Source organism: Mustela erminea, chromosome 12, assembly GCF_009829155.1.
Source record: "Mustela erminea isolate mMusErm1 chromosome 12, mMusErm1.Pri, whole genome shotgun sequence".
NCBI classification, from domain to species: domain Eukaryota; kingdom Metazoa; phylum Chordata; class Mammalia; order Carnivora; family Mustelidae; genus Mustela; species Mustela erminea.
This window is the reverse complement of record NC_045625.1, coordinates 23,052,770-23,067,978: the sequence shown is the minus strand read 5'-3', so window position 1 is coordinate 23,067,978 and position 15,209 is coordinate 23,052,770. Positions and strand designations below refer to the sequence as shown.

Here is a 15,209-nt window from a genome sequence, read left to right as displayed (position 1 = left end):
GCATGTCTTTTTTTTTTTTTAAGATTTAATTTATTTATTTGACAGAGATCACAAGTAGGCAGAGAGGCAGGCAGAGAGAGAGAGAGGAGGAAGCAGGCTCCCCATGGAGCAGAGAGCCCGATGTGGGTCTCGATCCCAGGACCCTGGGATCATGACCCCAGCCGAAGGCAGAGGCCTCAACCTACTGAGCCACCCAGGCGCCCCGAAGGGCATTTCTAAACAATAATGGGCCTGTGCTTTCCAAAAATGTCAAGGTCATAAAGGACAAAGAAAGGCTAAGTAAGGGTTCCAGTTTAAAGGAGATTAAAGAGAAAGGATGACCTTATGAAATGCATGATCTGGGGGTTTCTTTGCTACAAAGGACACTATCCAGACAACAGGCAAAAACCTGAGTAAGATCTATAGGTTAGATAATTGTATTGTTTCAGTAATGACTTCTTGATTCTAAAAATTGTGCTGTAGTCATATAGAAGAATGTCATTGCCTTTAGGAAATACACTGAAGTATTTTGAGGGAAAGGGAGAATCTAAAAATAACCCTCAAATGACTCAAGAGAAAAATATATATACATAAAGAGCAGAATAAAATAAATGTGATAAAATGGTAACATTTGCAGAATCTGGGTGAAGGGTATATGAGAGTTCTTTGTTCTATTCTGAGAACCTTGCTGTAAGTCTGAATTAGGTCAAAATAAAAAGTTGGAAGAAAAAAAATAAGCCTCAGAGAAAGGTTTTTTTTTTTTTCTTTTTTTCTTTTTTTTGAAAAGAAAGCCAGATCAACCCTGACTTCAGAGAGCTCCCCGTGTTGCTGGGGAGATAGGTACTAATACAAATAATTACACTAATTAACTGCAAAACTGCAACTGTGAAAGCACTGTGAAAGGAGAGAGATCCGGAGGCATGAGCATTTACAATAGGCCGTTTTACCTAAATCACGTGCAATCATGGGCTAACAACCAAAGCAGGAGTTACCTTACGGGCAGGGGGAGGGGGGACAAGGTTCCAGGGGAGTAAGGAGTGGGGACCAAAGCCTGCTCACCTGGGCCCAGCAGGAGATACCGACATCAGTCTATCCTTCTCTTCTCCAAGCAACAGGAGGTGTTTCTGGAAGACACCTCTGCTGCAGGGGACAGGCCGGTGAGAAGGTGTGTAGGGTCCACCACAGTGCTGGTGGTGAGTGTAGCCTCCAGCAGGAGCATCACTGAAGTTTCTTCTGCTCCCTGACACTGTAATTTTCTACAGCAGGGATGTATGAATTTGATAACCAGCCCGGAGGAGGGGGCGGGTGGGAGGAAAGCGGGCTCTGACGATCACATCCTATCTCCAGGCCCGCTAGTGGTCGGGGTCAAGGGATGGCTGATGGAGCTGGTTGCTGCTTCACTCACAAGCACCCGGGGTCTAGACTGAAGCTGACTCCACCTTAGGGAAGCAAAGTGCTGGGGGTCAGGTCTTTACACTCCAATCCCAAAGTCAGCCCAGTACCTTCATCACACAGCACCCAGCTGGCCATGGTCCCTTTCTGGTCCTGAATATCCCTTTAGCTCTGAGAGCTGGGCCCCACAGCCCTGTCCTGGTAGTGGGCCATTACTCACCCTCGGTGACTCTTGGCACTGAACACTAAACAGAGCATCTGTCTGGAGGGTCAGGGGCCTGACCGCAAGCAGAGGGGGACCCTTTGCTGTGCCAAGTTCTGTCCTGGTGGGTTTTCATTCATTAGCTCCTTTAAAAAGACCCATTTAAAGGAAACAGGTTCCATTATTATCCTCATCTTACAGTTACATGTCTTATCCGGGAAAAAGACTTGGGTTCACATCTTGACTCTCCTGCTTATGAACAACGTGCCTTTTGGGTGGTCACGCCATCTCTCTGAGCCTAGTTTTTTTTTTTTCATCTTATCAGTAATGTGGGGCTGCTAGGAATTAACAAGTTTCTGGGACTAGACAGTACTATTTATCCCTTTTTGAGGCACCAAGGGGCTCAGTACAGAAAATCCACTCCAAACTACACATCGCTTAAATATTTACTAAAACCTTGTGTATCCTAACAGTAAATCATGGGACCTGAATTTTCCAGGACTCTCCCCATTTCAAATCCTCTGTCCTAATTTTCCACATAAAGCATCACACTGTCTCAAAAATTCCACTCGCTCAGTATCCAAACAACACCTCCAACCAGGCCCTCCTCTTACACGAAGTAGCAGCACAAACATTCTTTCTCCAACAACAGATCCCAGTCTTCGGTTCAGAAAATGTAGTCAGCGGAACCTTACTGGCCCCCTGATGGAAAGAGGGTCATGGCAGCCAGTGCTCCATCCCAGCTCCAACTCGGCTGCTTCCCGGCACGCAGTGGTAAGAGAGGCCATCCTGCGATCAGAGCATCGCCCACAGAGGGACACAGACTGGTGAGAGGAACTCTGCCGCCACCTACCCAGCAAGCTGCCAGTACCTCGGCAGGAAGCAGAGCCAGAGGGTTGCTCCAAGATTGGAGGTAAATCTAAATTAATATTTAGAAAGCCCTCAGAACAGTGCCTGGCAGCCAGGAAGTGCCATAACAGTGTTTCATAACGAAATCCAAAGGCATCCCTGGCAGAAGGTGCTCATGCCTCAAAGACAACCCACCGGCATCACTTCTCTCCTGGGGAGAACAAGGAGAATGGCCACTTACCCCCACCCTGAGTCTGGGGACACGGAGGAGAGTGCTGACTACAGGAAGCGGGACCTGGGGAAGAGTAACCACTCCTGATACACATACAGTCTCTGGGCCTTAGTGCCTGCTGTTGTGTCCACTCCCCAAACACCATCTTTCCTCCCTTCAAGGGAGGAAAATTAAAATTCAGCCAACTACTCTTTATAGTGTTCCTTGACCCCCGACCCCCGCCCCGGAATGAATGGTGGCCTCCACTGGTCTCTCTTGCATCTGGCTTTACCCTCTTTTAAAGTAACTGTGAGACAGAGAAGTAGATACAGAGCCACAAACACGTTCACACATCATTGTGTTCCCAATTCCACCATGCATCCTTCTGAGATATGGGTCTCACTTCCGTCTCCTAGGACCTGATACACGGCTCAGTAACTGTCTGAATTTGCTGTGAAATCTGTGTTCTCAGCTGGGTTTCACCTGGTGGGGCCAAAAGTAGCTTCAGGTGCACACATAAGCAGAAGCTACTAGTTGCAAGATCTCGGAGTCTGGGAACCCAGAACTAAATCAGATTTCAGCCAAGGGCCTAACCAAAGCATTCCCTCTCATCCCTCTTGCGGGAGATGAAAGGAGACACCTGTGAGACCCGAGCAGGGTGGACGCTAACCTGATCCTGGCCCATCTCTAACAGAGTTGGTAAGAAGAGCCCAAGCTTGGGAAGCAACACCAGCAGGATGCCCTGCTTCCAACAGCCCATCAAGGCCAGGGCAAGTGCAGAGTGCCTTCGGCATTCCAGCCCCTGCAACGGACCTGGGAACAGATGAAAGAGGATTGGCCTTGCTTTCCAGGAACCACTGCTGTCTGGTGGAAGGAAGCTGAGCACTGGGATCACGGTCAAGGTCGCAGGTCCCCTCTCAACCTACCACAAGCCCTGAGAGTTCAGTGGGGAGGTAGGGAGCCAGGTCCTTCTTGCTTCTTCCAATCCCCAAAGCTAAGCCCTGTGGGTGGGTTATGTGCACCCTGGAAGACAGATCTCTTCCGGGCCTGGACTGAGGGTTCAGAAGCTCACCGTTAGTGCCTCTTCCCAAACTACCTTTGCTAGCTCAGTTTCTGCAAGAGTGGGAGAGAACAGCAGTGATATTAAACCAGTTTAAATAAACCAACCTTAGGCAAACCCTCCCAGTTTCACAGTCAACAATCAAGTAGTTGGTCCCAATTCCCTAAGGCCAGTTACCAGCTGGGAACCCCAACTCTTTCAGGGGTAAGATTTGTCTCTGTCCAGGTTCCTGCCACTTGCCTGAGAAGAACTACCAGAATTCTTCTCCATGAAAAAAATGTGAAAGAAGAGGTCTAAAACAGGAGTGGTGAAGCAGTGAGATATCCTGAATTTGACTCTGTGTTAACTTAGGTTCTTAGCTCCCAGCTGTCCCTGAGGACCTGCCCCCACCTGGCAGTGAAGTTCCCCCAGGCATCCTGGGTTTGCTGGGATCCACTGGCCGACTCAGCATCCCCACCCAGAGCTGCACCTGATCTACAGAAGCAGCTCAATAAATGCTTGCTGAACAGAAAGCCACTCGGAAAATGCCTTCAGTAATTTGACCTTTTACATTCCTCAGCTAATGCCTAATTTGCATATAAGAGCCCAGTTTTAGGAGATGGCAATTCATCAGAGACAACTCAGGATCAATACAGAGTATTAGGCACGTTTTATTCTACTCTAATTCTCCAAATCAGTATTCCATTAAGTGTATTTGGGGTTTATGGGAGCTCACTATAAACTAGAATATTTAACTAGAACAACCTACTCTGTCATATAATAGCTTACCGCTGTTAATTTTCAACTAGTCAATCTCAGAAAGGTTTCCAGCTTCCAGTCTGCTTTACGTGTTGATTTAATTGCCAGGAAAAGTCATCTTGAAAGTCTCCGTACAATAAAGGGCAGCTTGATGCAGAAGAAAAAGACCTGCCCAAGGAAGCCGACAGAAGACCTGAGATCTATCCCACATGGGCCAATACTGGATGATAGGTTGTTCAAGGTCTCAGTTTTCTCATTTGTAAAATGGGAATAACACTGGCCTCACGGGAGAGTTGTAAAAATTAAGTGAGTTCCATCCATCTGGATGCACTCTGCACAGTTCTATAAGGCTATGTGAAGGTTAGTTAAACACAAGATGAAATTCTGGACCGACAGCCTACTCAGGTAGGCTAATGACAGAAAGCAGGTGGTTCTAAAGGGGGAGAGGAGATATTCTGCCCTCCAAGAGACACTTGGGGGGGGGGGGCACGACAGGACAGTTTTGGTTGGCACAACTGAGGGAGAAGGATTGCTACTGGAATCTACCAGGTAAGACCAGAGACGCTGCTAAACATTTTGCAATGCATTGGAGAGGCCCCGCAAAAAAACCAATCCAACCCCAAATGTTAACAGTGCTGAGGTTAAGAAACCCTGATCTAAATAATCAGGAAAGCTTTTCCCAACAGAAATCCTTCTAACCAGGCTGTACTTCCTCCCATCATCTCTTTAAACATTTGCAAGATGGATCATCTTGCAAAACAGCTCTTTTGTAAGTAAAGCTGAACTGCCAACTTCTGGAGTTTCTGAATGTATAAAACTGCTTTTAACTAAGATGCTCTCAGATTACAATTCGGCTAAATTGTTTTTCCAAAACCCTTGACTTCTGCAGTTCTCCAAGGCACAAAGACAGGGTCTGTCACTCTGCCACTAGGCCCTGAAGATGCTTTCGTAATTCTAATTTCCTGGTCAAATGGGAGCCACGAGGGTCTCTAAACGAATTAAATTCACATCACGCCAACTGCTCCCTTGCTTTGTGCCGGGAACGGAGCCAAACACCTCCACATAATTTATCCCACTTAATCCACCCAACCACCGAGTGAGGTGGGCATTATTACCGGCTGTTTGCAGGGGAGGAAACCGAAGATCAGAGAGGTTAAACAACTCGCCCAAGGTCACCAGCTGGGCAGGGGGAGCCCAACTTGAAAGGAGGTCTCCAGTTTCCAAGTCACAAGCTCTTTCCACCAGCTCGGAAAACCCAGGTGTCAAGTTGTCTCAACTTCCCATGAATTTTTAAGGCAACCGCAACTTCTCAGTAAGTTTAGGTTGCTGAAAATGGGAATTTCCGGGGGGCTGGGCGTTCTCACATGTACTCCCCCATTGCAGCTGTCTCACCGCAGGTACCTGATAAATCATTCCATATCGCCCGCGGAACGGGGAGGATTTATTGGCGCTGGAGTTCGTGCCAGGCCCAGGAAATGCCATCTTTGAAAGCCGAGAGGCGGATTCGCCCTGGGAGCCGAGAAGGTCTGGCCGCCGCGCTTGGCTGGCTCCCCGCGGGCGGTGCGCCCCCTCGGCGCCCCGGGCTGGGGTCGTCGCGGTGCTGGGCCCTCCAGGTTCGCCGGCCACGTCCACCCCTGCCCGGGTCGGAGCGCACGCCCACGCCCCGCCGCCGCCGCCGCGTCCCGGCCGCCCGCCCGGGACTGAGCCCCACCCCGCCCCGCTTGCTCCCTCCCGGCACGGCCCCGCCAGGTGAGCACACCCCGGGAGCCCCCTCCCCGCCCCGACGTGGCGTCGGGACCCCGGGGCCGCGGCGTCCACCAGCCCGCCCGCGCGCTCGCCGCGCGCTCGGGGACGGGTGGGGGCGGGGCGGCGCCTAGCGCGCCCCCAAACCCCGGCAGTCCCGCGCCCCGCCTCGGTCCGCTGGGGTCGCGCCCGCCCGTACCTGCAGCATCCGGGGGCGCGGGGCGCCCAGGTAGGTCGCGCGAGCGGGCGGCGCGGAAGCTCGCTCGCGGCGCGACCTGGCCGCCGTCTGAGCATGCCCAGTGCCGCCCGCGGGCGGCTCCCGCCGGCCGGGCTGGCCGCGACGGGCCCGCGCGCGGGGCGGGGGGCGGGCGCCGGGGCTGCCCTGCGGGGCGCCCCTGCTCCGCCCCGGTCTGGCGCGCTCGGACGCGCGGCCCAGGGCCGCTGGGGCTCTGCTGCCCAGCTCCTGGCAGCCCCCAGTCCCTTCGCGCAGGCACGCAGGCGTTCGTTCCATAACCATTTATTGGGTACCTACTGTGTGCCGAGCCCTCAGTGATTTTATGGTGAGGAATGTCAAACAGACCACGTTCAACAAATCTTTAAAACGAGGACGAGTCCTGCCCAGCTGGGGTCCTGCTGACTTTCAGACCAGTGCTCATCCCGTTCCACTAGTAAGTTTGCCGGCTTAAACCGTCTTCCCCAAATTTCTTACCCGCCCTTAACCCTCCTCCTCCCATCTGTGCTCTTGCTGTCTTCTTCGCCCTCATCCGACGCCGGCCTTCCTGCAGCCCCAGGAGCACCTTTGTGACCACCAAACTCTCAGTACTTGGCCACCCTCAAGACATTTGCGCACGCCTTTCCCCTCTTGCTGTGTAGGACTTCTCTGCCCAGTTTTTCAAGTGGCTGGCACCTTCTCGTTGTACCTATGTCCTTGTCTGAGAGGCTTGCGTCAGCACCTAACTACATTAACACCCTGTTCCTGGACATTCTCCAGGTCCTCGTTTTATTTCCTTCACATCTATCACTATCCATTAATTCATTTAACAAGTAATTATCGATCGTCTACTTCGGTTCTTCAGGCATGGTTTACAAATAGGCAAAAATCCTGTCCCCTGGTGGAATTTAGGGAAAGGGGTCAAGCAACAGACAATAAACATGTAAATAAGCAAGCTATATAGTATATTAGAAGATTATAAATCCTTAAAGGGGGGAAAAGGACAGGGTAAGGAGACGAAAGTCTAGGGAGTACGGTTTTCAGTGAGGTGGACTGATCAGCCAGTGAGAGTGACACTGAGAAGGTTTCAGCCTCACGGAGGGAACGACTTTTGCAAAGACACTAAAGGTACAATATTAGTTAGGCTTTGGCAAGGACAGAGTAGTATGAGATGAGGTCGGCAAGTGACTTTTCCTCTCATTTGCTTACTTCTTGTGTATTCCCCTAGGGAATGGCTGGAGCTGTACAGCCCTGCCTGTCCCTGCAGTGTCCCAGCTCCTGCACGCCCGCACGTGGCACACAGTAAGTGCTCAAAAACTGTTTGTGGGATGGATATGTGAATGGAGGGATGGACTGATGTTTGGAACCGTCCGGTCCGGACTAAGGTGCCCGAGGTCCAGGTGGCCGGTCTGCCCAGGGCCATTCGGCAGCCTCCCGGAGCACCTGGCACCTCATCTAGGTCCTTGTCCCCGCGGAGCGCCACTGCAAGCGGGCGCCGCCTGAGCGTCGCGTCGGGGGGGAATTCCGACCGAGTCAAGGAGTCCCAGGAACAGGACCCGCCCCGAGCCCTGCCCGGCCCTTTGGTCGCTCGCAAAACCTGGAGCCGCGGCGCAGGTCCAGAGCCCCACTGCGAAGGACGGGGAGTTCACTGGGCATGCTCGGAGCCGGGCGGGGCCCGAGTGCCGGGGAGGAGGAGTCTCCCAGTGTGGCCGGCGACGCCCCCGCAGAGCCCGGCGGAGTCCCGCGGGACGCTCAGCCCCCGCTTTGTTCTCGACGCTTTCTGGGGGGGGGGGGGGGGGGCGGGGGGTCTGAGGGCCCTTTTTTAAAAGCTTAGGAAGAAAGCTGGGGATTCAGAGTCCTCGAAGGGCGTTCTCTGCCTTCTCCGCTGTGTGATCTGGGCCAAGCGCCATACCCTCTCTGTGCTTCCAGTAACAAGAAAACCCATCACTTGGATCTGGGCAGAATGTGGGGACTGAATGAAATAAAACACTTGAACATGTTTAATCCACTTTAAAGATCCATTTTGTGAGTGCCTTCCTCAGTTATCTGTCATCTGCGAACCAGTTTGCCAAGTGCTAATATGAGGAAGCGTAAATTAATGGACATGGGAATTCTTGGAGTTAGGTCTCAGTTTGCCTTCCACCACAAACTAGGCTGAAACTATCTTTTTCCACACATGCAACAATCGTGAGCTTAAACAGTGCTCTAAGTTCGAACTCAAAAATATCTGCACATCTAAAGGGAAAAAAAGACCTAAGTCGTTTAAAAACTGTGCATTTCCATCACCATAACAGAAGCAGGAATAAAAGGAGAGAATAGTCCTCAAACTGGAAACAAATGAACGCTCCCAAATAGTCAAAGAGTGGAATGATTAGTTAGGTTATGGTATGTTTGTTGAAATAATAACTAGTTTATAATAAGCTAGACCATAATGCAACAGGGGAAAACTTAAAATACAATGTTGCGGGGGTTGGGGGGAGGGGTGGAGACGAAAACACAAATATTATGCATAAAGATTATGTCTACCCATTCACCCAGACTAGAAGGAAATATGGGAAAATGTAAATAGTTCAGTTTTGGAGGGTAGTGAGGTTAGTTCCTCTTTTTAAGTTTATTACTAAAAAATATATTAAAATAACCCAAGAAACAAAGTTGATCTATTACTGTCACACTGTTGTGTTTGTGATAATAAACATTAAAAGACCAAATTAAAAATTTGTGAAGTTTTGTGAAAGTCTAATCATAATAATAACAATAATTACTATTATTAACCTCAAGTGTGCTTGATATTGTGTCTTTAATCCTTACAGTCACTATCTAGGATGCTTGTTTCTGGCTCAGTTTTACAGAAGAGGAAATAATCTAGGAGCCATTCAGAACTAGTAAGATACAGGGTCAGGACTGAATACAGTTGGTCTGACCTCAAAACCAGGGTGTTAGGTTTTGCTTCTCTGTGTGGCAGCTTACCATGTATTGATCAGAAGAGAAACCACCTATCATTTCATTTTGTGTCCTTTTTTCCTTTATTATCTCTACCCTTTGATGTTTTTGTAGGCTGCAGATTGCTTTTAAATGTTCTGGTCTCCTGTTACTATTTTCTTGTTGGAGCCAAAATGTTAAAGTCCATTCTTTTCCGCTGTTGCACCTGGAGTGAGATGATGTTATTATCTGTGGTGACAACTGATCTTCGATCCCAAGCTCCCAAACTTTATGGAAATGAAGCTTTTGGATGGACACATAACCTTCTTAGTCTGTGTGGTTGAACCCAGCCAAATCGAGAGCAAGTAGAGGCTTCATCAGAGGGTAAGGCCAGCCCAAGTCTCAGATGAGGAGGCCAGTCCGGACATAGATGACTCTTCCGGCATAATCATTTTGGACTCAGAATCACAACATAATGGACTCCTCAGAACTTTGTTGCGATGAAAAGATACAAGGCCGATAGTCCTGATGATGTTTGCCAAGAGAAATCCAGGGCCCTAAGAGCAGCCCTCCTGTTGATAACCAAAACCAGAAACAAACAAACAAACAAAAACACCCAAAAAAACCCCAGCTCGCTCTTTTAGTAGTGCTGGTCAACTGTTCCTGGCCCAGAAATCACTAAACAACAAGAAACACACACACACAGGGGTGCCTGGGTGGCTCAGTGGGTTAAAGCCTCTGTTTTCTGCTCAGGTCGTGATCCCAGGGTCCTGGGATTGAGCCCCTCAGAGGGGAGCCTCCCTTCTCTCTGCCTGCCTCTCTGCCTACTTGTGATCTCTTACTTGTGTCAAATAAATAAATAAAATCTTAAAAAAGAAACACACACACACACACACACACACACAAAACCAAAGAGGGTCATTTCGTTAGAGAGGAAGGTATGCCACAAACCCAATAGCATCACTGGTAATGGGCCAGATTCAGGCAAAAGGAATGCGAGATGCCCAATTGGACACAGTTATTAGTGTATTCCCGGAAGCTGCTGGGTTCGGAAGAAATCTGGTGCCCAGCACCAGACACAGGCAATTGGCTGGGGGCATTTACAGGAAGAGTTTCCTGGAAGGATCACTGAGGATCGGCATTCACAGCAAGGCTCAGGAAGTCTGGGCACCATGTGGACTGTTTCAGAGCTGGGCTCCCAGCTGAGTTGCTAATGCTCATCAATTATTTGTATGTTAATGCAAACTCCTGAAGGGCCGAAGCCCCAGCAAATACGCGGGCAAGTGGTGCTGTTGCAATGACAAGGGAGAAGAATACAGGGTAAAATTATATACACAGTGTGGCTTCCACTCTGAATTACTGAGTTAAACCATATAAGACGGCCATTTTGTGGGTCAGTAATGGTTGAACGTGGGCAACTTTCTGTATTTCAACCGAATTCATACACATAGAAAAAAAGATGAAAAAGAACCGCACCGAAATATTAATGGCGACTCTCCGAACCTTGCATTTACAAGCAGAGAAACAAGATAGGGAAGGTATCTTTTATAAACCTGGAGAACCTCAAGGCTTTGGGCATCTATTTCTTTGCTATGTCTTCACAGTTCCCTAAATCTTATTCTTATGGCGTGTTTCCTTCATTATCAGGAAAAGTGAAACCAACTTTAAGAGTTGGCAAGCCAAACAAAATGATGTACGGAGAGAAAACAGCTACTCTGGAATCACACACAGATGGGAGAGTTTCCTTTCACAGAGCATGAAGACCACCGTGCCCTGTCCAGCACAGGCAGAGGATGATAGATTGTCTGTTCCTGGCCGAGGAGGGAAGGAAGAGGAGGAACTGACCAGGGGTCTAGTCACGAGCCTGTAGGGGGCTGTTCATCTGACTTGGGACCCCGTTCATCCCCTCAGCCTGTGTTCTTAGGTCTCTTGGACTTCATGGATCTCACTCGCAGCAACACACATTTTTAGCCCAAAGTTTTATCCATTGAAAAATGTTTTTCCCTTGCCAGTTGTCACTGCCAAAAGAATTTTGTCTGTAAAACTGATGAACAAAGCCAGCATGGGAATAAGAGAGGTGTTGTGGATTCATTCATTCATTCATTCATTCATTCATCACATATTTATTGAGTACCTATTGTGTGTCTGGCATTGCTCTAAGTGCTTGGGAGACATAAGTGCACAAAAGAAACAACATTTTCCGCTCAGCCTCTCAGTGTGAGCTAGACAGAAGGCAAGCCGATGTAACAGCTGCAAGCGAGCTTCTCAACACACGCCAAAGTTAAACGCTGTCCCTGTAGATGGTTACTAGATGCAACCTGACGGTAAACACAGATCTGAATAAGGGAACTGAAGTCATGTAGCAAGCCTCTGTTATAAGAGAGTCAGCCATAGGATCGAGGGTATGCATACATTTTTAGTGTTACCATGTAAATGCAAAAATAATATAACCAGTGACCTCAGAGGGTTTTCAGACCTTCTGAAACACTTAAGTGAACCCTTAGAGATACACAGACCTGAGTTAGAAAAATAATTTCCTGGTGTACACAATGTAGATATGCCAGAGGACTGGAAGGACTGTTATAGGCCCCCAGACCACCACATGAATTTGCTGCTACACCTTTGCAAAGATAAGTCTAGGGATTTTGAGATCCTGCTCTGAAAACTCAGCAGAAAGTTGTGGCTTTAGAAACAAAGAGAGATATGGGAAATGCAGGAAATGAGGGTTGGTATCCTGAACTGTGGCTGACGGTATTTAAGCAATGGGTGGTGTCATCTTACAAAAACCAGGGAGAATGGATTTGTCAAGTCTCCCAGCCACACCTTTAAGGTTCATATATCCAACAATAGAAGGAGAGAGAAAAATACCCAGGCAATGCAGAATAGTCTTACAGAGGTCATAGCTTCAGAAAATCAGCAGCCATGAAGGACACATTCAAGGAATACCCTAATAGAAGATTCTAGGGTGAAGAGTCAGGGAAAATACCAAAAGTGGGATTTTGAAAACTTGGATCCAGGAACCACGTATCAAGATCACCTTGAGAGAAGTTCTTGTGTAAACGCAGACTTCTGGCCTCAGTTCAGACCTTCTGTTTCTGCTTGTGGACCCCAAGAACCTGCATTTTATAATTAACTGTAAAGGGGCACCTGGGTGGCTCAGTTGGTTAAGCATCTGCCTTCTGCTCCGGTCATGATCCCAGGGTGCTGGGATCCAGCCCACTTCCCTACTTAGCTGGGAAGTCTGCTTTTCCCTCTCTCCCTTTGTCCCTCCCCCCATGCATGCACTTGATCTCTCTCTCTCTCTCTCTCTCAAATAAATAGAATCTTAAAAAAAAAAAAAATCTTATGCACACTTAAGTTTTATAACTTCTGTCCTGTAGCTCCAATATATGTACTTTAAGAACCTAGTCTGATAAACTAAGAGGATGGTAAATTTTACTAAGAGATAATCATGGTCCTGTAGGTATCACTGATGCTTAGATGGATGGGGTGAAGGACCACAGCATCAGCTTCTTAGCCATCTAAAGGGGTAAGAGGGAAGGGGACAGGAGATGGAGAGAATCCATCCCCTGCAGGCGAATAGGGACCCCTAGTAGGGAGCTATCAGGCTTTCTGCTTTCTGTTCTTGACCTTGGATCTCTGACTCCATCTACCTGACCGTGCTCTCCTGGAACCAGGAGGAAGCGGACCATGTGACTGGAGAGGAGGTGGTCATGGGGATAGTCACCGTGGTGGTGATGTTTGCTAAGAGGAATAGACGCTAAAATAAACACATTGGAGTGTGTAGAGTAAACACAAAACTGAAACTGAGAAGGTCATTACCTCCTGAAGAGGAATTGGACAAGTGGGGGTGGGGGAGGGATGACTGTTTAACTTTTGCCATAAACCCCTTTTGTACCTTCTGACTTATGTACCATGTGATGTATAACCTATTTAAAATTACATTCTCTGGGGTGGGGGAAGTATAGATGTATGCATGATTTATTTATTTATTTTTTTGTTTTGTTTTGCATCTTGGCTCCCTCTCAATTTTACTGACCAAGTACAAAGCCTGGGTTACTTGACAGCTCAAGGCTGTAACTATGACCAGGGCACACAGTATAGCTTGCTCAAAAGAAAGAGCCCTAGGTCAAGGGCTCTTTCTCATACTGGCAATGCATGTGGCTAAGGGTTGGAACAGAAAGCTTCAGATGAGGATAAAGGAGTTAAGAAAAATCACTTCAGTAATCTCGAGATCAAGAATGATGCTTTCCTGACATAGCTAGTAAGAAAATGGCCGGGAAGTCAGATGGAGACCTTCAGCTACCCACACCTTGACTGGAAGTCACAGCCCCATGGAAAGATGATCATCGGAAATCTGTTCTGGCTTGGCTGCCCATTCCATCCCTGAGACACTGGAAACCTGATCTGGTCCCAGAAGAAAACCATGCTTCCAATCCTTGGTGACATTTCAAGAGCAGGGGGCACCGTTCAGCCTGCCCAGTGCTCTGGTGACCTTCTAGTATTGCGTGGATGACACACCACAGGATTTCCTCAACTGCGCTCTGGCGTCCTGCTAGGATGTGGCTCTCATTTTTTCCATGGTACACACAGTCACTGCACTGAAATCCAAACAGACTGTCCAGCGATGCCTCCATAAACAGGAGTCCCATGTGAAGTTTAAGGAATCCGTGTTTGGCCAGGGACGTCGGACTTCTGAAGGCAGGCCATCTCCACATACAGGGTATGGGTTGACAAGAGTCATATGATTTTTCTGCCAACACACCTGAGCAGTGATCAGGGACTGACTTCATGTGGCAGCCACCAAGACCTACCCAGATACTGTTCTTCATCCAATACTCCCTGTTGTAGGGTGAAGTTCTCCAGCTATCATATCAGAAAACATTACCCTCTGTCCATTTGTCTTCTTGAGCTTCTCTCCAGATGGTCCTTGTTGCCGCCATCTTGCCCATCCTCGGTCATGGAGCCCAACTGCTGGCACAAATCTCTTTCTTGCTTCCTCTTGAAGAATGAAGGTGACCAATGTCACCCTCCTAAAACAGATCATTCAGCCATCGCTGCCTTTGAAATCCTACCCATCCTTCAAAGCCCATCTGACAAGCTCCCTCTTCCTAGATTATCCCAACTGGTGATGAGCAGTTGAGATGAGTCTGATCCCCACATGCCTGTGGGTTTGGTCTGTTCTTTCATGCTTCTCATTGCATGCTGACTCCCATGGAGTTGGTAATGTGCATGCCCCTTTTTGGAAGGCTCTTGGAAAAAAATCCCCTGAATGGGGCCATGATACCATGACGCCATGCAGGCTGTGACTGTTATTTCTGAGCAGGGTATGAAAGGGCTGTGAGCCTCTTCTCAAAAACTGCCTGCCTTTCTGCCGTGAGCAAGAAGTTATGTTGTATCTGAAGTCCTTCTGGAGTTTTTTCTGGAATTCTCCTTGCGAGTTTACTAATTAATTGACCAATAAAAAGGAGATACACACAGATGGAGATACACAGGGAATAAGAAGGTATATGAGATAAGCTAAGGCAGAAACAAGAGCAGTGGCATCCCAAATAAGGTATAATTAATCTGTGATTAGATGTCACTATGTACTCTCAATTTCTACAGGAAACAATGAAAGGAATTAGGACATTGCCCCTGCCTCTCCTCTCCACACCTGGGAGTCACCTCGTTGTGCTGGCAGAAGGTCTATAGGTCAAGGACACACCCTTTGTTGTCTGCTGGTGTTGCTGAGTGAGCTAATTCCAAACCAGCTCTGGGGCCCATGACCTTCATCTTTAGGCCGGAGGACCAGAAACCAGCAGAGTGAACAAAATCCATCATACAAATTACCGGGGAATGGAGGGGGGCTAAAATCTTCTTGGTTTCTTGTGGGTTCAGTTTCATTGTAATCTAAAATCATGTA

The 15,209-nt window shown here is 48.4% G+C and overlaps 2 protein-coding genes across 7 annotated transcripts in view; one reads left to right on the top strand and one right to left on the bottom strand.

Annotated features, from left to right (window-relative positions):
* PTPN3 (protein tyrosine phosphatase non-receptor type 3) overlaps nucleotides 1–7,067 on the bottom strand; it is a 116,577-nt gene extending 109,510 nt beyond the window's left edge. Inside the window, exon 1 of one of the 2 annotated variants that reach the window (XM_032308938.1) lies at nucleotides 6,895–7,067. The gene's annotated coding sequence lies outside the window, so the exon portion shown is untranslated. Of the gene's footprint in view, nucleotides 1–6,373; nucleotides 6,514–6,894 lie in introns of those variants that run through there. The other variant, XM_032308937.1, reaches the window with a different exon arrangement.
* On the top strand, nucleotides 5,569–12,488 carry LOC116571151 (translation initiation factor IF-2-like). Of its 5 annotated transcripts, XM_032308944.1 has the most exons (4): nucleotides 5,571–5,743; nucleotides 5,815–6,180; nucleotides 7,614–7,687; nucleotides 7,845–8,389. In XM_032308944.1, the coding sequence occupies exons 2-4, from the start codon at nucleotides 5,907–5,909 to the stop codon at nucleotides 8,217–8,219; spliced, it is 723 nt and encodes a 240-aa protein (XP_032164835.1). In that variant the 5' UTR covers nucleotides 5,571–5,743; nucleotides 5,815–5,906; the 3' UTR covers nucleotides 8,220–8,389. The 5 variants fall into 5 exon arrangements, 3 of the variants coding, with proteins under 3 accessions (XP_032164836.1, XP_032164834.1, XP_032164835.1); XM_032308945.1 differs by lacking the exon at nucleotides 7,845–8,389 and adding an exon at nucleotides 10,952–12,488 and having other exon boundaries at nucleotides 5,569–6,180; XM_032308943.1 differs by having other exon boundaries at nucleotides 5,569–6,180.
* The last annotated feature ends 2,721 nt before the right edge of the window (nucleotides 12,489–15,209 follow it).

What these genes read in the sequence shown, in the direction of transcription:
- LOC116571151 (XM_032308943.1), top strand. Translation starts at nt 5,796, where the DNA reads ATGTACTCCCCCATTGCAGCTGTCTCACCGCAGGTACCTGATAAATCA. An exon ending in TCCCGGCACGGCCCCGCCAG is followed by an intron (nt 6,181 to 7,613) that starts GTGAGCACACCC and finishes GTATTCCCCTAG; the next exon opens with GGAATGGCTGGAGCTGTACA. An exon ending in ACGCCCGCACGTGGCACACA is followed by an intron (nt 7,688 to 7,844) that starts GTAAGTGCTCAA and finishes CACCTCATCTAG; the next exon opens with GTCCTTGTCCCCGCGGAGCG.